Source organism: Molothrus aeneus, chromosome 30 (genome assembly GCF_037042795.1).
Source record: "Molothrus aeneus isolate 106 chromosome 30, BPBGC_Maene_1.0, whole genome shotgun sequence".
NCBI lineage: Eukaryota > Metazoa > Chordata > Aves > Passeriformes > Icteridae > Molothrus > Molothrus aeneus.
In genome coordinates this window covers 1,190,063-1,209,666 of record NC_089675.1, presented here as the reverse complement: position 1 = coordinate 1,209,666, position 19,604 = coordinate 1,190,063, and the positions used below count along the sequence as shown (strand labels likewise).

The 19,604-nt window shown below is 47.7% G+C and overlaps 1 protein-coding gene across 3 annotated transcripts in view; it reads right to left on the bottom strand.

Annotated features, from left to right (window-relative positions):
- The window catches only part of LOC136567969 (spermatogenesis-associated serine-rich protein 2-like), a 24,151-nt gene extending 4,547 nt beyond the window's left edge, over positions 1 to 19,604 (bottom strand). Inside the window, exons 1-10 of one of the 3 annotated variants that reach the window (XM_066567796.1) lie at positions 19,551 to 19,604; positions 15,720 to 15,813; positions 12,221 to 12,300; positions 9,431 to 9,539; positions 8,158 to 8,207; positions 6,607 to 6,820; positions 5,538 to 5,627; positions 4,510 to 4,645; positions 3,329 to 3,387; positions 2,384 to 2,493 (exon numbers count right to left, since the gene is read on the bottom strand). In XM_066567796.1, the coding sequence (XP_066423893.1) occupies positions 2,384 to 2,493; positions 3,329 to 3,387; positions 4,510 to 4,645; positions 5,538 to 5,627; positions 6,607 to 6,820; positions 8,158 to 8,207; positions 9,431 to 9,539; positions 12,221 to 12,300; positions 15,720 to 15,744 (873 nt within the window). In that variant the 5' untranslated portion in view covers positions 15,745 to 15,813; positions 19,551 to 19,604. The other 2 variants (XM_066567795.1, XM_066567797.1) reach the window with 2 other exon arrangements.

Below are 19,604 nucleotides of genomic sequence, written 5' to 3'. Positions count from 1 at the left end.
AATGGGAATTCTCATTGGGAATGGGGCAGGGAACAATGGGGATTCTCATCAGGAATGGGGCTGGGAACAATGGGGAATTCCCACTGGGAATGGGGCTGGGAACAATGGGAATTCTCATCAGGAATGGGGCTGGGAACAATGGGAATTCTCATTGGGAATGGGGTTGGGAAAAGGGGAATTTCTATGGGAATGGGGCAGGGAACAATGGGAATCCCATTGGGAATGGGGTGAGTATTCCCATGGGATTGGGGTCAGGAATTCCCAAGGGATTGGGGTTGGAGTTTTAGTGGGATTGGGGTCAGGAATTCCCATGGGAATGGGGCTGAATTCCCATGGGATTTGGGGTCAGGATTTTTATGGGACTGGGGCAGGAATTCCCAGGAGATTGGGTTGGAACCCCCATAGGATGGGGCTGAATTCCAATGGGATTTGGGGCAGGAATCCCCACGGGATCTGGGGCAGGAATCCCCATGGGATTGGGGCAGGAATCCCAATGGGATTTGGGGCAGGAATCCCCATGGGATTGGGGCAGGAATTCCAATGGGATCTGGGGCAGGATTTTTATGGGATCTGGGGCAGGAATCCCAATGGGATCTGGGGCTGAATCCCAATGGGATCTGGGGCTGAATCCCAATGGGATTTAGGGCAGGAATCCCCACGGGATTGGGTCAGGAATCCCAATGGGATTTAGGGCAGGAATCCCAATGGGATCTGGGGCTGAATCCCAATGGGATTTAGGGCAGGAATCCCAATGGGATTTAGGGCAGGAATTCCAATGGGATTTGGGGCTGAATCCCAATGGGATCTGGGGCAGGAATCCCAATGGGATCTGGGGCAGGAATCCCCATGGGATTTAGGGCAGGAATCCCAATGGGATTTAGGGCAGGAATCCCAATGGGATTTGGGGCTGAATCCCAATGGGATTGGGGTCAGGAATCCCCACGGGATTTGGGGCAGGAATCCCAATGGGATTTAGGGCAGGAATCCCAATGGGATTGGGGCAGGAATCCCAATGGGATCTGGGGCTGAATCCCAATGGGATTTAGGGCAGGAATCCCAATGGGATTTAGGGCAGGAATCCCAATGGGATTGGGGTCAGGAATCCCCACGGGATTGGGTCAGGAATCCCAATGGGATTGGGGCAGGAATCCCAATGGGATTGGGGCAGGAATCCCCATGGGATTTAGGGCAGGAATTCCAATGGGATTTAGGGCAGGAATCCCAATGGGATTTAGGGCAGGAATCCCCATGGGATTTAGGGCAGGAATCCCAATGGGATTTAGGGCAGGAATCCCAATGGGATCTGGGGCTGAATCCCAATGGGATCTGGGGCTGAATCCCAATGGGATTTGGGGCAGGAATCCCCATGGGATTTAGGGCAGGAATCCCCATGGGATTTAGGGCAGGAATCCCAATGGGATTTAGGGCAGGAATCCCAATGGGATTTAGGGCAGGAATCCCAATGGGATTTGGGGCAGGAATCCCAATGGGATTTGGGGCAGGAATCCCCATGGGATTGGGGCTGAATCCCAATGGGATTTGGGGCAGGAATCCCCACGGGATTGGGGCAGGAATCCCAATGGGATTGGGGCTGAATCCCAATGGGATTGGGGTCAGGAATCCCCATGGGATTGGGGCAGGAATCCCAATGGGATTGGGGCTGAATCCCAATGGGATTTAGGGCAGGAATCCCAATGGGATTGGGGCAGGAATCCCAATGGGATCTGGGGCTGAATCCCAATGGGATCTGGGGCAGGAATCCCAATGGGATTGGGGCAGGAATCCCCACGGGATTGGGGCAGGAATCCCAATGGGATTGGGGCTGAATCCCAATGGGATTTAGGGCAGGAATCCCAATGGGATTTAGGGCAGGAATCCCCATGGGATTTAGGGCAGGAATCCCAATGGGATTGGGGCAGGAATCCCAATGGGATTTAGGGCAGGAATCCCAATGGGATTGGGTCAGGAATCCCAATGGGATTTAGGGCAGGAATCCCAATGGGATTGGGGCAGGAATCCCAATGGGATTTAGGGCAGGAATCCCAATGGGATTGGGGCAGGAATCCCCATGGGATTTAGGGCAGGAATCCCAATGGGATTGGGGCAGGAATCCCAATGGGATTGGGGCAGGAATCCCAATGGGATTGGGGTCAGGAATCCCAATGGGATTGGGGCAGGAATTCCAATGGGATTGGGGCAGGAATCCCAATGGGATTTAGGGCAGGAATCCCAATGGGATTGGGGCAGGAATCCCAATGGGATCTGGGGCTGAATCCCAATGGGATCTGGGGCTGAATCCCAATGGGATTGGGGCTGAATCCCAATGGGATTGGGGCTGAATCCCAATGGGATTGGGGCAGGAATCCCAGGGTTCCCAGCCCACCTTGATGTCCGCCCTCAGCTCCAGCAGCTGCTCCTCCGACATCCCCGGGGCCGCCTCCGTCAGCTCCCGCAGGGCCTCGGCCCGGCGCTGCCGCAGGGCCAGCAGATCCACTGGGAAAGGGGGAAAAATGGGATAAAAACTGGGATAAAAACTGGGAATTGGGGAAAAAATACCGGGAATTGGGGATAAAATACCGGGAATTGGGGATAAAATACCGGGAATTGGGGAAAAAACATCGGGAATTGGGGAAAAAACAGCAGGAATTGGGGATAAAACATCGGGAGTCCCAGCCCGGCGCTGCCGCAGGGCCAGCAGATCCACTGGGAAAATGGGATAAAAACTGGGAAATTGGGGAATAAACATCGGGAATTTGGGATAAAATACTGAGAACTGGGGAAAAAAACAGCAGAAATTTGGGATAAAACAGCAGAAATTTGGGATAAAACAGCAGAAATTTGGGATAAAATACTGGGAGTCCCAGCCCGGTGCTGCTGCAGGGACAGGAGATCCACTGGGAAAGGGGGGAAATGGGATAAAAACTGGGATAAAAACTTGAAAATTGGGGATAAAATACTAGGAATTAGGGGTCAAACATCGGTTATTTGGGATAAAACATCAGAAATTTGGGATAAAACATCAGGAATTGGGGAATGAAACATTGGGAATCCCAGCCCGGCGCTGCTGCAGGGCCGGGAGATCCACTGGGAAAGGGGGGAAAAAACGGGATAAAAACTGGGAAATTGGGATAAAAACTGGGAAATTTGGGATAAACATTGGGAATTTGGGATAAAATACCAGGAATTAGGGGTAAAACAGCAGAAATTTGGGATAAACAATCATGAATTGGGAATGAAACACCGGGAATCCCAGCCCGGCGCTGCCGCAGGGCCACTGGAAATGGGAATCAAAGTTGGGAATTTTGGGAATTTGGGGAAATCTCCTCACTCGCTTCTGCCTTGACTTTGTCCATCTCGGCCAGCAGAGCCACCTCCCGGTCCATGAGGCTGGAGAGGGGAAAAATGGGGAAAATGGGGGAAAAGTGGGAAAAAATGGGAAAAATGGGGAAGGGAAAGGAAGGGAAAGGAAGGGGAGGGAGCGCTCGGCGGGAATTCCGGGAATCGCCGCCAGGGGGCGCCCGGAGCCGCGGGAAAATCGGGAATCGGGGCAGGAGGAGGAATCGGGGCCCAAATCCCCCAAAATTCCCCCAAAATTCCCCAAATTCCCCCAAAATTCCCCCAAATTCCCCCAAATTGCGGTTTCCCGTCATCCCCCCCAGCCCAAAGCTCCCGGAATTGCCGAATTTGGGGAATTCCTGACCCAAAAGCTCCGAACCCCACCCTGACCCCGCGCAGGGAATTCCCAATCCCAAATTCCTGAAATTCCCAAATTCCTGATCCCAGCCCATCCCGAACCCCCAGAATTCCCATTTTCCCCCATTTTCACTCCCAGAATCCCCATTTTTTCTGGATTTTCCCCATTTTCAGCCCCAGAATTCCCTTTTTTTTCTGGATTTCCCCCATTTTTTCCTCCCAGAATCCCCATTTTTGCCCTATTTTCCCCATATTTCCCTACCAGCTCTGGATCTCTCCCAACACCCCCTTCACCCTGCACAGGGAATTCTCCATCCCAGCCCATCCTGAACCCCCAGAATCCCCAGAATCTCCAATCTCCCCAATTTTCCCCCCCAGAATTCCCATTTTTCCCCATTTTTCCCCATTTTCACTCCAGGAATTCCTATTTTTTCCCCATTTTCCCCATTTTCCCCATATTTCCCTACCAGCTCTGGATCTCTCCCAACACCCCCTTCACCTTGAGCAGGGAATTCTCCATCCCAGCCCATCCCGAACCCCCAGAATCCCCATTTTTCCCCCATTTTTTTGCCCAAGAATTCCTATTTTTGCCCCATTTTTCCCCATTTTTCCTGGATTTTCCCCATTTTTCCCCCCCAGAATCCCCATTTCCCCCCCATTTTTTCTGGATTTTCCCCATTTTTTGCCCCATTTTTTCCCCATTTTCCCCCCATTTTCACTCCCAGAATCCCCATTTTTCCCCCCAGAATCCCCATTTTTTCTGGATTTCCCCCATTTTTTGCCCCATTTTTCCCCATTTCCCCCACATTTCCCTACCAGCTCTGGATCTCCCCGAACACCCCTTTCACCCTGCGCAGGGAATTCTCCACCTCGTCCCTGAGCAGGGCCCTGAACCGCGCCAGGGCCACGGAGCAGCGCTGGAGATCCTTGAGAGAGCGCTCCAGGCTGGGGCCTGCGGGGAAATATGGGGGAATATGGGGGAAATATGGGGGGAATATGGGGGGAATGATGGGGGAAAAATGGGGGAATATGGGGGAAATGATGGGGGAAATGATGGGGAAATATGGGGGAAATAATGGGGGAATGATGGGGAAAATATGGGGGAAAATATGGGGGAAAATATGGGGGGAAATATGGGGAAATGATGGGGGAAATAATGGGGGAAAATGGGGAAATGTGGGGGAATAATGGGGAAAATATGGGGGAAAATATGGGGGAAAATATGGGGGGAAATATGGGGGGAAATATGGGGGAAAATGGGGGAAAATATGGGGGAATAATGGGGAAATATGGGGGAAATGATGGGGGAATAATGGGGAAAGAATGGGGGAAATAATGGGGGGAGAATGGGGGAAATAATGGGGGAATGATGGGGGAAAATATGGGGGAAATATGGGGGAAAATGGGACTGGAAAACATCCCCGAGGGCCCCACAACCTGGACCCCTTTTTTCCTGATTTTCCCCTGATTTTCCCCCATTTTCTCCTGATTTTTCCCCCCAAATTTTCCCCATTTTCCCCCTCCATAATTCCCATTTCCCCAATTTTCCCCCATTTTCCCCCCATTTTCCCCCTCCATAATTCCCATTTTCCCCAATTTTTCCCCATTTTTCCCCATTTTCTCCCATTTTTTCCCCATTTTCCCCCCATTTTCCCCCTCCATAATTCCCATTTTTCCCCATTTTTCCCCATTTTTCCCCATTTTCCCCATTTTTTCCCCATTTCCCCCATTTTTTCCCCATTTTTTCCCCAATTTTTCCCCATTTTTCCCCATTTTCCCCCTCCATAATTCCCTTTTTTTCCCCATTTCCCCCCAATTTTCCCAATTTCCCCATTTTTCCTTACCCAGTTTCCTCCCCCCGGGGGATCCGGGGCCGCTCCGGGGGCTCCGCGCTGGGGTTGGGGCAGGAGAAGCTGAAATTCCCTTGCCCAGGGCTGGCAAATCCCAAATTCCATCAAAATCCATCAGAATCCATCAAAATCCATCAAAATTCCATCAAAATCCATCAAAATTCCATCAAAATTCATCAAATTCCATCAAAATTCCATCAAAATCCATCCCCAGCTCCTGCACTTCCCCCAAAATTCCCACATTTCCCCCAAATTTCCCCCCAAAATTCCCAAATTTCTTCAGAATTCCCAGATTTCCCCAAGAATTCCCAAATTTCCCCCAGAATTCCCAAATTTCCCCAAGAATTCCCAAATTTCCCCCAGAATTCCCAAATTTCTCCCCAAAATTCCCAAATTTCCCCCAGAATTCCCAGAATTCCCAAATTTCCCCAGAATTCCCAGAATTTCCCCCCAGAATTCCCAAATTTCCCCCAGAATTCCCCCAAAAATCCCAGATTTCCCCCAAATAATCCCAAAATTCCCAAATTTCCCCCCAGAATTCCCAGATTTCCCAGCATTCCCAGAATTCCCCCAGAATTCCCAGCATTCCCAGAATTCCCGAATTTCCCAACACTCCCAACATTCCCAGCATTCCCAGATTCCCCAGCATTCCCAGCATTCCCAAATTTCCCCATCATTCATTCCCAGCATTCCCAGATTTCCCCCCAGCATTCCCAGCATTCCCAACATTCCCAGAATTCCCAACATTCCCAGCCTTCATTCCCAGCATTCCCAGATTTTCCCAGCATTCCCAAATTCCCCCAGCATTCCCAGCATTCCCAGAATTCCCGAATTCCCCCAGAATTCCCAGATTTCCCAGCATTCCCAGATTTCCCAGCCATTCCCAGCATTCCCAACATTCCCAGAATTCCCAGATTTCCCCAGCATTCCTGAATTTCCCAGCATTCATTCCCAGCATTCCCAGCATTCCCAGCATTCCCAGATTTCCCCCCAGAATTCCCGAATTTCCCCCCAGAATTCCCGAATTTCCCCAGAATTCCCGAATTTTCCCAGCATTCCCGACCTGCCCCGGGCTCCGGGAGCGACTCCATGGATGGGCAGCGCTGGCCATGGAATCCATTGATGGAAATTCCCGCATTTCCCGGCCTTTCCCAATTTTCCAGCTTTTCCAGCTTTTCCCAATTTCCCAGCTTTTCCAGCTTTTCCAGCTTTTCCGGCTTTTCCGGTTTCTCCTCCTGGCTGGGCTGGGCCTGGGGTTTGGGCTTTTTCTTCTTGTTCTGGGAAAAATTTGGGAGAAATTGGGGAAAAATTGGGGGGGAAATGGGAGCAAAAATGGGGGGAAATTGGGACAAATTGGGGGGAAAATGGGGGAAAATTTGGGAGAAAATTGGGGGGGAAATTGGGGAAAAATTCAGGGAAAATTGGGGGAAAATTGGAGGGAAATTGGGGAAAAATTTGGGGGGAAAATTGGGGGAAAATAGGGGGGAAAATTTGGGAAAAAATTGGGGGAGAATTGGGGGAAAATTGGGGAAAAAATTGGTGAAATTGGGGAGAAAATTAGGAAAAATTTGGGGGGAAATTTGGGGGAAATTGGGGGAAATTTTGGGAAAATTTGGGAGAAAATTGGGACAAATTGGGGAAAAATCGGGGGGGAAATGGGAGCAAAAATGGGGGGAAATTTGGGACAAATTGGGGGGAAAATGGGGGAAAATTTGGGGGAGAAATGGGGGGGAATTGGGGAAAAATTCAGGGAAAATTTGGGGGAAAATTGGGGGAAAATTGGGGAAAATTTGGGGGAAATTGGGGCAAAATGGGGGGAAATTGGGGGGGGAATTGGGGAAAAATTCAGGGAAAATTTGGGACAATTTGGGGGAAACTTGGGGAGAATTTGGAGGAAAAATTGGGGGGAAATTGGGGGGAAAATTCGGGGAAAATTTGGGTGAAAATTAGGGAGAAATTGGGGGAAAAATTGGGGAAATTGGGGAGAAATTGGAGGAAAAATTGGGGAAAATTTGGGGGGAAAATGGGGGGAGAATTGGGGAAAATTGGGGGAAAATTGGAGGAAAATTGGGAAAAATTTGGGGGGAAAATTGGGGGAAAATTTGGGATAAATTGGGGAGAAAATTGGGAAAAATTCGGGGGAAAATTTGGGGAAAATTGGGGGGAAAATTGGAGGAAAATTGGGAAAAATTTGGGGGGAAATATGGGGGGAAATTGGGGAAAATTTGGGAGAAAATTTTGGGGAAATTGGGGAGGAAATTGGGGAAATATTGGAGGAAAATTGGAGGAAATTTGGGGAGAAATATAGGGGAAAATTGGGGAGAAATTGGGGGAAAATTGGGGAGAAAAATGGGGAAAATTTGGGTGGAAATTGGGGGAAAATCTGGGGGAAAATTTGGGATAAATTTGGAGAAAAATTGGGGAAATTGGGGGAAAATCTGGGGGAAATTGGGGAGAATGTGGAGGAAAAACTGGGGAAAATTGGGGAGAAAATTGGAGGAAAATTGGGGGAAAATTGGGGGAAAATTGGGAAAAATTTGGGGGGAAAATTTGGGGGGAAAATTGGGGATTTGTTAATAATTTTGGGGGATTTTTGGGGATTTTTGGGAATTACCTTTTTCTTCCCAGTCACCGTCCATTCCTTGAGCACCTCACTGGCATTGCCTGGGAAAAAATGGGGAAAAAATGGGAAAAATTGGGAAAAATTGGGAAAAATTGGAAAAAATGGGAAAAAAGGGAAAAATTGGGAAAAATTGGGAAAAATTGGGAAGGAGGGAAGGAAAATAAAGAAGAATTCCTAAAATCCCCTCCCAAAAGCCCAAAATTCCCTCTCAGAATTCCCAGATTTTTTGGGAATTCCCAGATTTCTGACCTTCCATGAAGGCCTGCACAGTTTTACCCCAAAATCCCCTCAAAATCCCCCCTAAATCCCCTCAAAATCCCCTCAAAATTCCGTTTCCAAGTGCCCCCAAACCCCTGAATTTCATCCCCAAACCCCAGAATTCTCTCTCAACATTCCCAGAATTCCCAGATTTTTTGGGAATTCCCAGATTTCCCATCCTCCATGAAGACCTGCACGGTTTTACCCCAAAATCCCCTCAAAATCCCCTCAAAATCCCCTCAAAATCCCCTCAAAATCCCCCCAAAATCCCCCCAAAATCCCCTCAAAATCCCCCCAAAATCCCCTGAAAATCCCCCCAAAATCCCCTTTCCAAGCCCCCAAATTCCCTCCTGCTGCCCCCAAACCCCAAAATTCCCTCTCAGAATTCCCAGATTTTTTGGGAATTCCCAGATTTCCCATCCTCCATGAAGACCTGCACGGGTTTTATCCCAAAATCCCCCCAAAATCCCCCCAAAATTCCCTTTCCAAGTGCCCCCAAACCCCCGAATTTCGCCCCCAAACCCCTGAATTCCCTCGGGGCCCTCCCAGAATTCCCAGATTTTGGGGAATTCCCGGATTTTGGGGATCCCCACCCTCCATGAAGGCCTGCACAGGTTTTACCCCAAAATCCCCCCAAAATTCCCTTTTCAAGTGCCCCCAAACCCCCAAATTTTGCCCCCAAACCCCCGAATTTCGCCCCCAAACCCCCGAATTTTGCCCCCAAACCCCTGAATTCCCTCTGGGCATTTCCAGAATTCCCGGATTTTTTGGGAATTGCCAGATTTCCCATCCTCCATGAAGACCTGCACGGTTTTGTCCCCCAAAATCCCCTCAAAATCCCCCCAAAATCCCCTTTCCAAGTGCCCCCAAACCCCTGAATTTCACCCCCAAACCCCCAAATTTCACCCCCAAACCCCCAAATTTCGCCCCCAAACCCCTGAATTCCCTCGGGGCCCTCCCAGAATTCCCAGATTTTGGGGAATTCCCGGATTTTGGGGATCCCCACCCTCCATGAAGGCCTGCACTGCCCTGTCCACGGCGTTGTCGAAGTGCTGCAGCACCAGCACGATGTCGGCGTTGCTGCGGTCGGGAACCACGGCCCGCACGGCCTGCACCTGGGGAAAATGGGAATAAATGGGAAAAACTGGGAAAAACTGGGAATAAACAGGGGAAATCCATGGGAAAATCCATGGGGAGAAACAGGGAATAAACAGGGGGAAATCCATGGGAAAATCCATGGGGAGAAACAGGGAAAATCGGGGAGAAAATACGGGAAAAATCAGGGAAAAATCGGGGGGAAAACAGGGGGAAAACAGGGAAAAAACAGGGGAAAATCCATGGGGAAAAACAGGGAATAAACAGGGAATAAACAGGGAATAAATGGGGAAAATCCAGGGGAAAATCCATGGGAAAATCCATGGGGAGAAACAGGGAAAATCGGGGAGAAAATACAGGAAAAATCAGGGAAAAATCGGGGGGAAAACTGGGGGAAAACAGGGAATAAACAGGGAATAAACAGGGGAAAATCCGTGGGGAAAATCCAGGGGAAAATCCGTGGGAAAACTGGGAATAAACAGGGAAAATCCATGGGAAAATCCATAGGAAATATGGGAAAATCCATGGGGAGAAAATACGGGAAAAATCAGGGAAATATTGGGGGGAAAACAGGGAATAAACAGGGAATAAACAGGGGAAAATCCATGGGAAAAACAGGGAATAAACAGGGGGAAATCCATGGGAAAACTGGGAATAAACAGGGGGAAATCCATGGGAAAATCCATGGGGAGAAACAGGGAATAAACAGGGGGAAATCCAGGGGAAAATCCAGGGGAAAACTGGGAATAAACAGGGGGAAATCCATGGGGAGAAACTGGGAAAATCGGGGAGAAAATACGGGAAAAATCAGGGAAAAATCGGGGGGAAAACAGGGAATAAACAGGGAATAAACAGGGGAAAATCCATGGGAAAACAGGGAATAAACAGGGGGAAATCCAGGGGAAAATCCAGGGGAAAACTGGGAATAAACAGGGGGAAATCCATGGGGAGAAACAGGGAAAATCAGGGAGAAAATACGGGAAAAATCAGGGAAAAATCGGGGGGAAAACTGGGGGAAAACGGGGAATAAACAGGGAATAAACAGGGAATAAACAGGGGAAAATCCGTGGGAAAACTGGGAATAAACAGGGAAAATCCATGGGAAAATCCATAGGAAATATGGGAAAATCCATGGGGAAAATATACGGGAAAAATCAGGGAAATATCGGGGGGAAAACAGGGAATAAACAGGGAATAAACAGGGGAAAATCCATGGGAAAACTGGGAATAAACAGGGGAAAATCCATGGGGAGAAACAGGGAAAATCGGGGAGAAAATACGGGAAAAATCAGGGAAAAATCGGGGGGAAAACAGGGAATAAACTGGGAATAAACAGGGGAAAATCCATGGGGAAAACAGGGAATAAACAGGGAATAAACAGGGGAAAATCCAGGGGAAAAAACAGGGAAAAAACAGGGGAAAATCCAGGGGAAAATCCAGGGGAAAATCCACAGGAAAACTGGGAATAAACAGGGGGAAATCCATGGGAAAACAGGGAAAATCGGGGAGAAAATACGGGAAAAATCAGGGAAATATCGGGGGAAAACAGGGAATAAACAGGGAATAAACAGGGAATAAATGGGGAAAATCCAGGGGAAAATCCAGGGGAAAACTGGGAATAAACAGGGGGAAATCCATGGGAAAATCCATGGGGAGAAACAGGGAAAATCGGGGAGAAAATACGGGAAAAATCAGGGAAAAATCGGGGGGAAAACTGGGGGAAAACAGGGAATAAACAGGGAATAAACAGGGAATAAACAGGGGAAAATCCGTGGGAAAACTGGGAATAAACAGGGAAAATCCATGGGAAAATCCATAGGAAATATGGGAAAATCCATGGGGAGAATATACGGGAAAAATCAGGGAAATATCGGGGGGAAAACAGGGAATAAACAGGGAATAAACAGGGGAAAATCCATGGGGAAAACAGGGAATAAACAGGGAATAAATGGGGAAAATCCAGGGGAAAATCCATGGGAAAATCCATGGGGAAAAACAGGGAATAAACAGGGAATAAACAGGGAATAAACAGGGAATAAATGGGGAAAATCCAGGGGAAAATCCAGGGGAAAATCCATGGAGAGAAACAGGGAAAATCGGGGAGAAAATACGGGAAAAATCAGGGAAAAATCGGGGGGAAAACAGGGAATAAACAGGGAATAAACAGAGGGAAATCCAGGGGAAAACTGGGAATAAACAGGGGGAAAACAGGGAATAAATGGGGAAAATCCATGGGAAAATCCATGGGGAAAATCTGGGAATGGCTGGGAATGGTCAGGAATTGTTGGGAATGTTGGGAATTGCAGGAATGTTTGGAATGTTTGGAATGTTGGGAATGGTCGGGAATGCTGGGAATGCCGGGAATGTTGGGAATGTCGGGAATGCTGGGAATGTCGGGAATGTTGGGAATGTCGGGAATGCTGGGAATGCTGGGAATGGTCAGGAATGCTGGGAATGTTGGGAATGTTGGGAATGTCGGGAATGGTCAGGAATGTTGGGAATGCTGGGAATGCCGGGAATGCCGGGAATGCCGGGAATGTTGGGAATGCCGGGAATGGTCAGGAATTATCAGGAATGGTCAGGAATGCCGGGAATGTCGGGAATGCCGGGAATGCCGGGAATGTCAGGAATGCTGGGAATGCCGGGAATGTCGGGAATGCCGGGAATGCCGGGAATGCCGGGAATGCCGGGAATTCCGCACCTTCTCCCTCATGTTCTCGGAGGCTCCGCCCTGCGCCCGCACGGCCCCGGAGCGAGCGTCAGCCGGGAACGCCGAGGGACCTGGGGGATCGGGAATGCTGGGATGGATCCCAGAAACCCCGGAATGCTGGGAATGGATCCCAGAAACCCCAAAATCCTGGGAATGGATCCCACAAACCCCAAAATCCTGGGAATGCTGGGAATGGATGGATCCCAGAAACCCCAAAATCCTGGGAATGGATGGATCCCAGAAACCCCGGAACGCTGGGAATGGATCCCAGAAACCCCAAATCGCTGGGAATGCTGGGAATGGATCCCAGAAACCCCGGAATGCTGGGAATGGATGGATCCCAGAAACCCCGGAATGCTGGGAATGGATGAATCCCAGAAACCCCAAATCGCTGGGAATGGATCCCAGAAACCCCAAAATCCCGGGAATGCTGGGGATGGATCCCAGAAACCCCAAATCCCTGGGAATGGATCCCACAAACCCCAAAATCCTGGGAATGGATCCCAGAAACCCCAAAATCCTGGGGATGGATCCCAGAAACCCCAAATCCCTGGGAATGCTGGGAATGGATCCCAGAAACCCCAAATCCCTGGGAATGGATCCCACAAACCCCAAAATCCTGGGAATGCTGGGAATGGATCCCAGAAACCCCAAAATCCTGGGAATGCTGGGAATGAATGGATCCCACAAACCCCGGAATGCTGGGAATGGATGGATCCCACAAACCCCGGAATGCTGGGAATGGATCCCAGAAACCCCAAAATCCTGGGAATGGATCCCAGAAACCCCAAATCCCTGGGAATGGATCCCACAAACCCCAAAATCCTGGGAATGCTGGGAATGGATGGATCCCAGAAACCCCGGAATGCTGGGAATGGATGGATCCCACAAATCTGGGAACGCTGGGAACACTGGGAATGGATCCCACAAATCCCAAAATTCCTGGGAATGCTGGGAATGGATCCCACAAACCCCAAAATCCCTGGGAATGGATCCCACAAATCCCAGAATTCCCACAAATCCCAAAATCTCTGGGAACGCTGGGAATGGATTCCACAAATCCCAGAATTCCCACAAATCCCAGAATTCCCACAAATCCCAATCCTGGAATTCCCTGGCAATGCTGAGCCTCAATTCCCATAAATGCCAATCCCAAAATTCCCACAAATCCCAAAATTCCTGGGAATGCTGAGCCCAAATTCCCATAAATCCCAATCCGGGATTCCCACAAACCCCAATCCCAAAATTCCCTGGGAATGCTGAGCCTGAATTCCCAATTTTCTCCCCCTTTTCCCACATATCCCACCCCAAAATTCCCATTTCCACCCAAATCCCACAATTTCCCCCTAAAATCCCAAAATTTTCCCCTCAAAATCCTGGAATTTTCCACCCAAATTCCCAAATTTCTCCCCCCAGATCCCAAATTTCTCCCCCAAAATTCCAATCCCCCTCCAATTCCCAATTTTCCCTCAAAATCCCCAATTTTCCCCTTTTTTATCCCAATTTTCTCCCCTCAAAAATTCTCAATTTCCCCCCAAAAATTCCCAATTTTCCCCCCAAAATCCCCAATTTTTGCCCCCAAAATTCCCAATTTTTCCCCCTTTTTTCCTCCCCCAAATCCCAATTTTTTTTGGGATCATCCTTCAGGTTCCATCTGGCTGAGAAAATGGGAAAATGATCCCAGAAAATCCCAGGATTTTCCCCTGGGAAAGGGCTGGAATTGCCTCTCAATAATGAATGAAAGACAAATAAAGACAAACGAGGCCCTTCCCCCTCTGGAATTCACATTCCAGGGAAATCCTCCCCAGTGCCACAGAAAACCTGGAAAAAACTCCGGGAAAATGGGAAAAAATGGGGAAAATAGGGGGGAAAATATGGGGGAAAAATATGGGGGGAAATGGGGGGGAAATGGGGAAAATATGGGGGGAAAATATAGGGGAAAATGAGGGAAAATTGGGAAAAATATGGGGGAAATAATGGGGGAATAATGGGAAAAATATGGGGGAAATATGGGGAAAAATGGGGGGAATATGGGGGAAAATATGGGGGGGAAATGGGGGAAATATGGGGGAAATGTGGGGGAAAATGGGGGAAAATATGGGGGAAAATATGGGAAAAATGGGGGAAATGTGGGGGAAAATGGGGGAAAATATGGGGAAAATGAGGGGGAAATATGGGGGGAAAATATGGGGAAAATATGGGGAAAATATGGGGGGAAATGGGAAAAAATATGGGGGAAAATATGGGGGAAATATGGGGAAAACATGGGGGAAAAATATGGGGGGAAAATGGGGAAAAATATGGGGAATTTATGGGGGAAAATATGGGGGGGAAAATGGGGAGGAAATGGGAAAAAATATGGGGGGAAATATGGGGAAAATGGGGGGGAAATAGGGAAGAAAATGGGGAAAAATGGGGGAAAATATGGGGGAAAATATGGGGGAAATATGGGGGAAAATGGAAAATATGGGGAAAAATGGGGGGGAAAATGGGGGGGAAATAGGGAAGAAAATGAGGAAAAATTGGGAAAATATGGGGAAAAAATGGGGAAAAATATGGGGGAAAATGAGGGAAATGGGGAAAAATATGGGGGGGGAATGGGGGGAATATGGGGAAAAATATGGGGAAAATGGGGGGGAAATAGGGAAGAAAATGGGGAAAAAATTGGGAAAATATGGGAGGAAATGGGGGAAAATTCGGGAAAATATGGGGGAAATATGGGGGAAAATGGGGGGGAAATGGGGAAAAATATGGGGGGAAAATGGGAGTAAAAATGGGGAAAAAAGGGAAAATCCTTGGAAAAGAATGGGAAAAATATGGGGGAAAAATGGGGAAAATATGGGGGAAAATAGGGAAGAAAATGGGGAAATATGGGGGAAATATGGGGAAAAAATGGGGAAAAATATGGAGGAAAAAAAGGGAAAATCCCTGGAAAAAAAAGGGAAAATTCCCTGGGAATTGTAGGGCTCAAAAAGGGAATTTTTGGGGTTTTTTTGCCTGTAAATTCCTTTTTTTGGGGCAATTCTGGCTGAAAATTGGGGATTTTTAAAGGGAATTTTGGGGGGTTGATCCCAAAAAACCCCTGGAATTTCAGGGATCCCAAAAACCCCAAAATTTCCCATTTTCCCCTGAATTTTCCCCCAAAATCCCAGGAAAATGCCCCAAAACCCCAAATTTCCCCTTTTTCCTTCATTTTTCTCCTTTTTTCTTTCATTTCCCCCTTTGATCCCAATTTTTCCCCATTTTTCCCCCTTTTTATCCCAATTTTCCCCCTTTTATCCCAATTTTTCCTCCTTTTTATCCCAATTTTCCCCTCAATATTTCCCCATTTTTTCCCAATATTTTCCCCTTTTTTCCCCCCATTTTTCCCATTTTCCCCCCATTTTTTCCCATTTTTTCCCATTTTTCCTTCATTTCCCCCCTTCCATCTCCAAATTTTGGGATTTTTTGGGCTGAAATCCCCAATTTTGGGGTTTTTTGGAGCTCTTACCTTTGGGCTGCTGCTTCTTGGACATTTTTGGCTGCAATTCCAGAGGGTTTGGAGCAGAAATTTGGGAATTTTGGGGCTTTTTTGGGAAGATTTCCTGAGGAAAAAAAAAACAGAAAAAAATGAATTAAAAATGCAATTTTCAAAGGGGGAAAAGAATAAAAAATGGGGAAGGGAATAAAGGAGTGAAAATTAAAATGAATGGGATTTAAATGGATGAAAAATGGAATTAAAGGATTTAAAAAATGCTGGAATTACCTAAAAAAACTGGAATTAAAGGATAAAAAATGGAATTAAAAGGTTAAAAAATTGAATTAAAAGGTAAAAAAATGGAATTAAAAGGTAAAAAAATGGAATTAAAGGGTTAAAAAATGGAATTAAAAGGTTAAAAATGGAATTAAAAGGTAAAAAATGTTGGAATTAAAAAGAAAAGGAATTTTTAAAAACTCCTGGAATTAAAAAGAAAAATCCCAGGAATAAAAAGCACAGGAATTCAAACCCCTGGGAATTCAAAAGAAAAGGAATTGAAATAAAGAAATTAAAAAGAATTGGAATGAAACTGGAATTAAAAGTTAATGGATGCATTTATCCCAATTTTATCCCAATTTTATCCCAATTTTATCCCAATTTTCCCCCCAATTTTTTCCATTTTTTCTTCCCATTTTCCCCAATTTTTCCCCATTTTATTCTCCCACATTTTCCCTTTTTTCCCCATTTTATTCTCCCACATTTTTCCCTTTTTTCCCCCCATTTTCCCCTTTTTCCCCCCATTTTCCCCAGTTTTTTCCCATTTTTTCCCATTTTTTTTCCCATTTTTTCCCATTTTTTCCCATTTTTCCCCATTCCAAAGGAAAATTCCCTTGGAAAACCAAACAAAGAAAGGAAACAAAGAAAAAGGAAAAAAGAAAATTCCATTTTTGAATGGAAAACTGGGACATTCCCAACAAGTTTTTGAGCCAGGAAAAGCCAAGATTAATTAGGATTAATTAGGATTAATTAATTAAGAATGGAGCAGGGAAAAAATCTGGGAATTTTCCTTTTTTTAATGGAAAAATGTTGGAAAATTCCCAAAACTGGGGGGATTTGGGAGGCAGGATGAATTAGCAGAGATCCAGGGTTAATTAGGATTAATTAGGATTAATTAGAATTAATTAATGAAGAGATTCAAGCAGGAATTTCCTCCTGGGATGAGGCTGGAAGGGAAGAAAATAAGAAAATTCCATTTTTTTGATAGGAAATACCCAAAATATTCCCAAAAATTGGGGATTTGGGAGCCTGGGAAAACCAGGAATAATTAACAGAGAGCTGGGGTTAATTGGGATTTGTTAATTGGGATTTGTTAATTGGGGTTTTTTGACCTGAAAAGGGAATTTTTGGGATGCCAAGAAAGGGAAAATCTTGGGAATATTCCCAAAAAAACCTTGGAAATATCCTCAAAATAAAACAAAATCCTAAAAACCCTGAAATATCCCCAAAAACTCCTGGAATGTCTCTAAAATAAAGAAATATTCCCAAAATCCCTGGAATATTAAAACCCCCCAGATATTCCCCCCCTTTCCCAGGTTTTTTTTTATTTTCCCAGCTTGAAATTCCCAGGGAATTTTTGACCTTTTCCAGGTGAATTCCATGAATTATTCATCAACTCCAATTAAAGAATTCCCAATTTAGTTCCATCCCCAGCTCAAAATTCCCTTTTATTCCCATTTTTCTAATGGAAAAATTCCCTTTTTTTTTTTTTCCCTGCCTCCAACAGAATTTGGGGGATTTTTCCCCTTTTTTTCCCAACAATTCCTTTGATTTTCCCTTTTTTTTCATGGATTTGGGATTCCCATTATTTAATTATTGAATTATTTCGGGGATATTCTTGAGGTTTTTAGGGATATTTCTTTATTTTAGGGATATTCCAGGGGTTTTTTGGGGGATATTCCAGAGGGTTTTTAGGATATTGATTTATTTTTGGGATATTCTTGAGGGTTTTTAGGATATTTCTTTATTTTATGGATATTTCAGGGTTTTTTTGGGGAATATTTTAGGCCTTTTTGCGACCCCAAAACCTCCCCAGACCCCACAAAAATAAAACCCCTCAGAGTCCCCGAAAATGCCTCAGACCCCACAAAAAGAGCCCCAAAAATCCCCTAAAAGTCTTCAAATGCCCCAAAAACCCCTCAGAGAACAACTCAGACCCCACTAAATCCTCATCGGGACCTCCCAAATCCCCTCAGAGCCCTCAAAAACCCCTCAGACCTCCAAGATCCCCTCAGAAATCCCCTCAGAACCCCCTAAATCTCCTCAGCGCCCCCAAATCACCTCAGAACCCCCTAAATCCCCTCAACGCCCTCAAATCCCCTCAGAAATCCCCTCAGAACCCCCTAAATCCCCTCAACGTCCCCAAATCCCCTCAGAAATCACCTCAGAACCCCCTAAATCCCCTCAGCGTCCCCAAATCCCCTCACAAAACTCCTCAGAACCCCCTAAATCCCCTCAGCGTCCCCAAATCCCCTCACAAAACTCCTCAGAACCCCCTAAATCCTCTCAGTGCCCCCAAATCCCCTCACAAAACTCCTCAGCGCCCCCGAATCCCCTCACAAAACTCCTCAGTGTACCCAAATCCCCTCACAAATCCGCTCAGAACCCCCTAAATCCCCTCACAAATCCGCTCAGAACCCCCTAAATCCCCTCAATGCCCCCAAAACCCCTCACAACCACCTAAATCCCCTCAGCGCCTCCGAATCCCCTCACAAATCCTCCCAGATACCCCAAAACTCCCTCAAACTCCCCCTCACCCCCTCACAAAACCCCCAAATCCCCTCACCAAACCCCTCAGATCCCCCAAATCCCCTCACAAAACTCCTTCAGAACCCCCAAATCCCCTCACAAAACTCCTTCAGACGCCCCCCAAATCCTCTCAGCACCTCCAAATCCCCTCACAAATCCCCTCAGCGCCCCCGAATCTCCTCACAAATCCCCTCAGATCCCCCTAAATCCTCACCAGGATCCCCCAAATCCCCTCAGCGCCCCCGAATCTCCTCACAAAACCCCTCAGATCCCCCAAAACCCCCTCAAGTCCCCCTCATCCCCTCACAAAACCCCTCAAATCCCCTCATGAAACTCCTCAGATGCCCCGAATTCCCTCACAAAACTCCTCAGTGCCCCAAAATCCCCTCACAAAACCCCTCAGATCCCCCCAAACTCCCTCAGCGCCCCCAAATCCCCTCACAAAACTCCTCAGACTCCCCTAAATTCTCACCAGGGCCCCCTAAATCCCCTCAGCGCCCCCAAATCCCCTCACAAAACTCCTCAGAACCTCTCAAATCCCCTCACAAACCCCCTCAGATCCTCCCAAATCCCCTCGCAAAACTCCTCAGCGCCCCCAAATCCCCTCAGAACCCCCTAAATCCTCAGGACCCCTCAAATCCCCTCACAAAACCCCTCAGATCCCCCAAATCCCCTCACAAAACCCCTCAGACCCCCCCAAATCCCCTTAGCGCCCCCAAATCCCCTCACAAACCCCCTGAACTCGCCCTCAACCCCTCACAAATCCCCTCAGCCCCCCTAAATCCCCTCACAAAACCCCTCAGACCCCCCCCAAATCCTCCCCAGCCTCTCTAAATCCCCTCAGGCCCCTCAGCCTCCCCCTCCCATTCACGAGACCCAGCAGTTCTGCCCCCCCCGCCCCATCCCATCCCCTCCGGAGGCCCCTCCGCCCCCTCGGCCGGGCTCCCCCCGCTGCCCCCCGGCCCTCCGGGGCTCCCGGGGGTCCCGCACTCACCGAGGGCTCCCGGGAGGGTTCCGGGGGTCCCTCGCACCCCCCCCCCTCCCCTCCCCCCGCCTCACCCGCGACGTTCCGGGAGGGGGCCGCGGCCCGGCAGAGCCCTCAGAGCGCGCCAG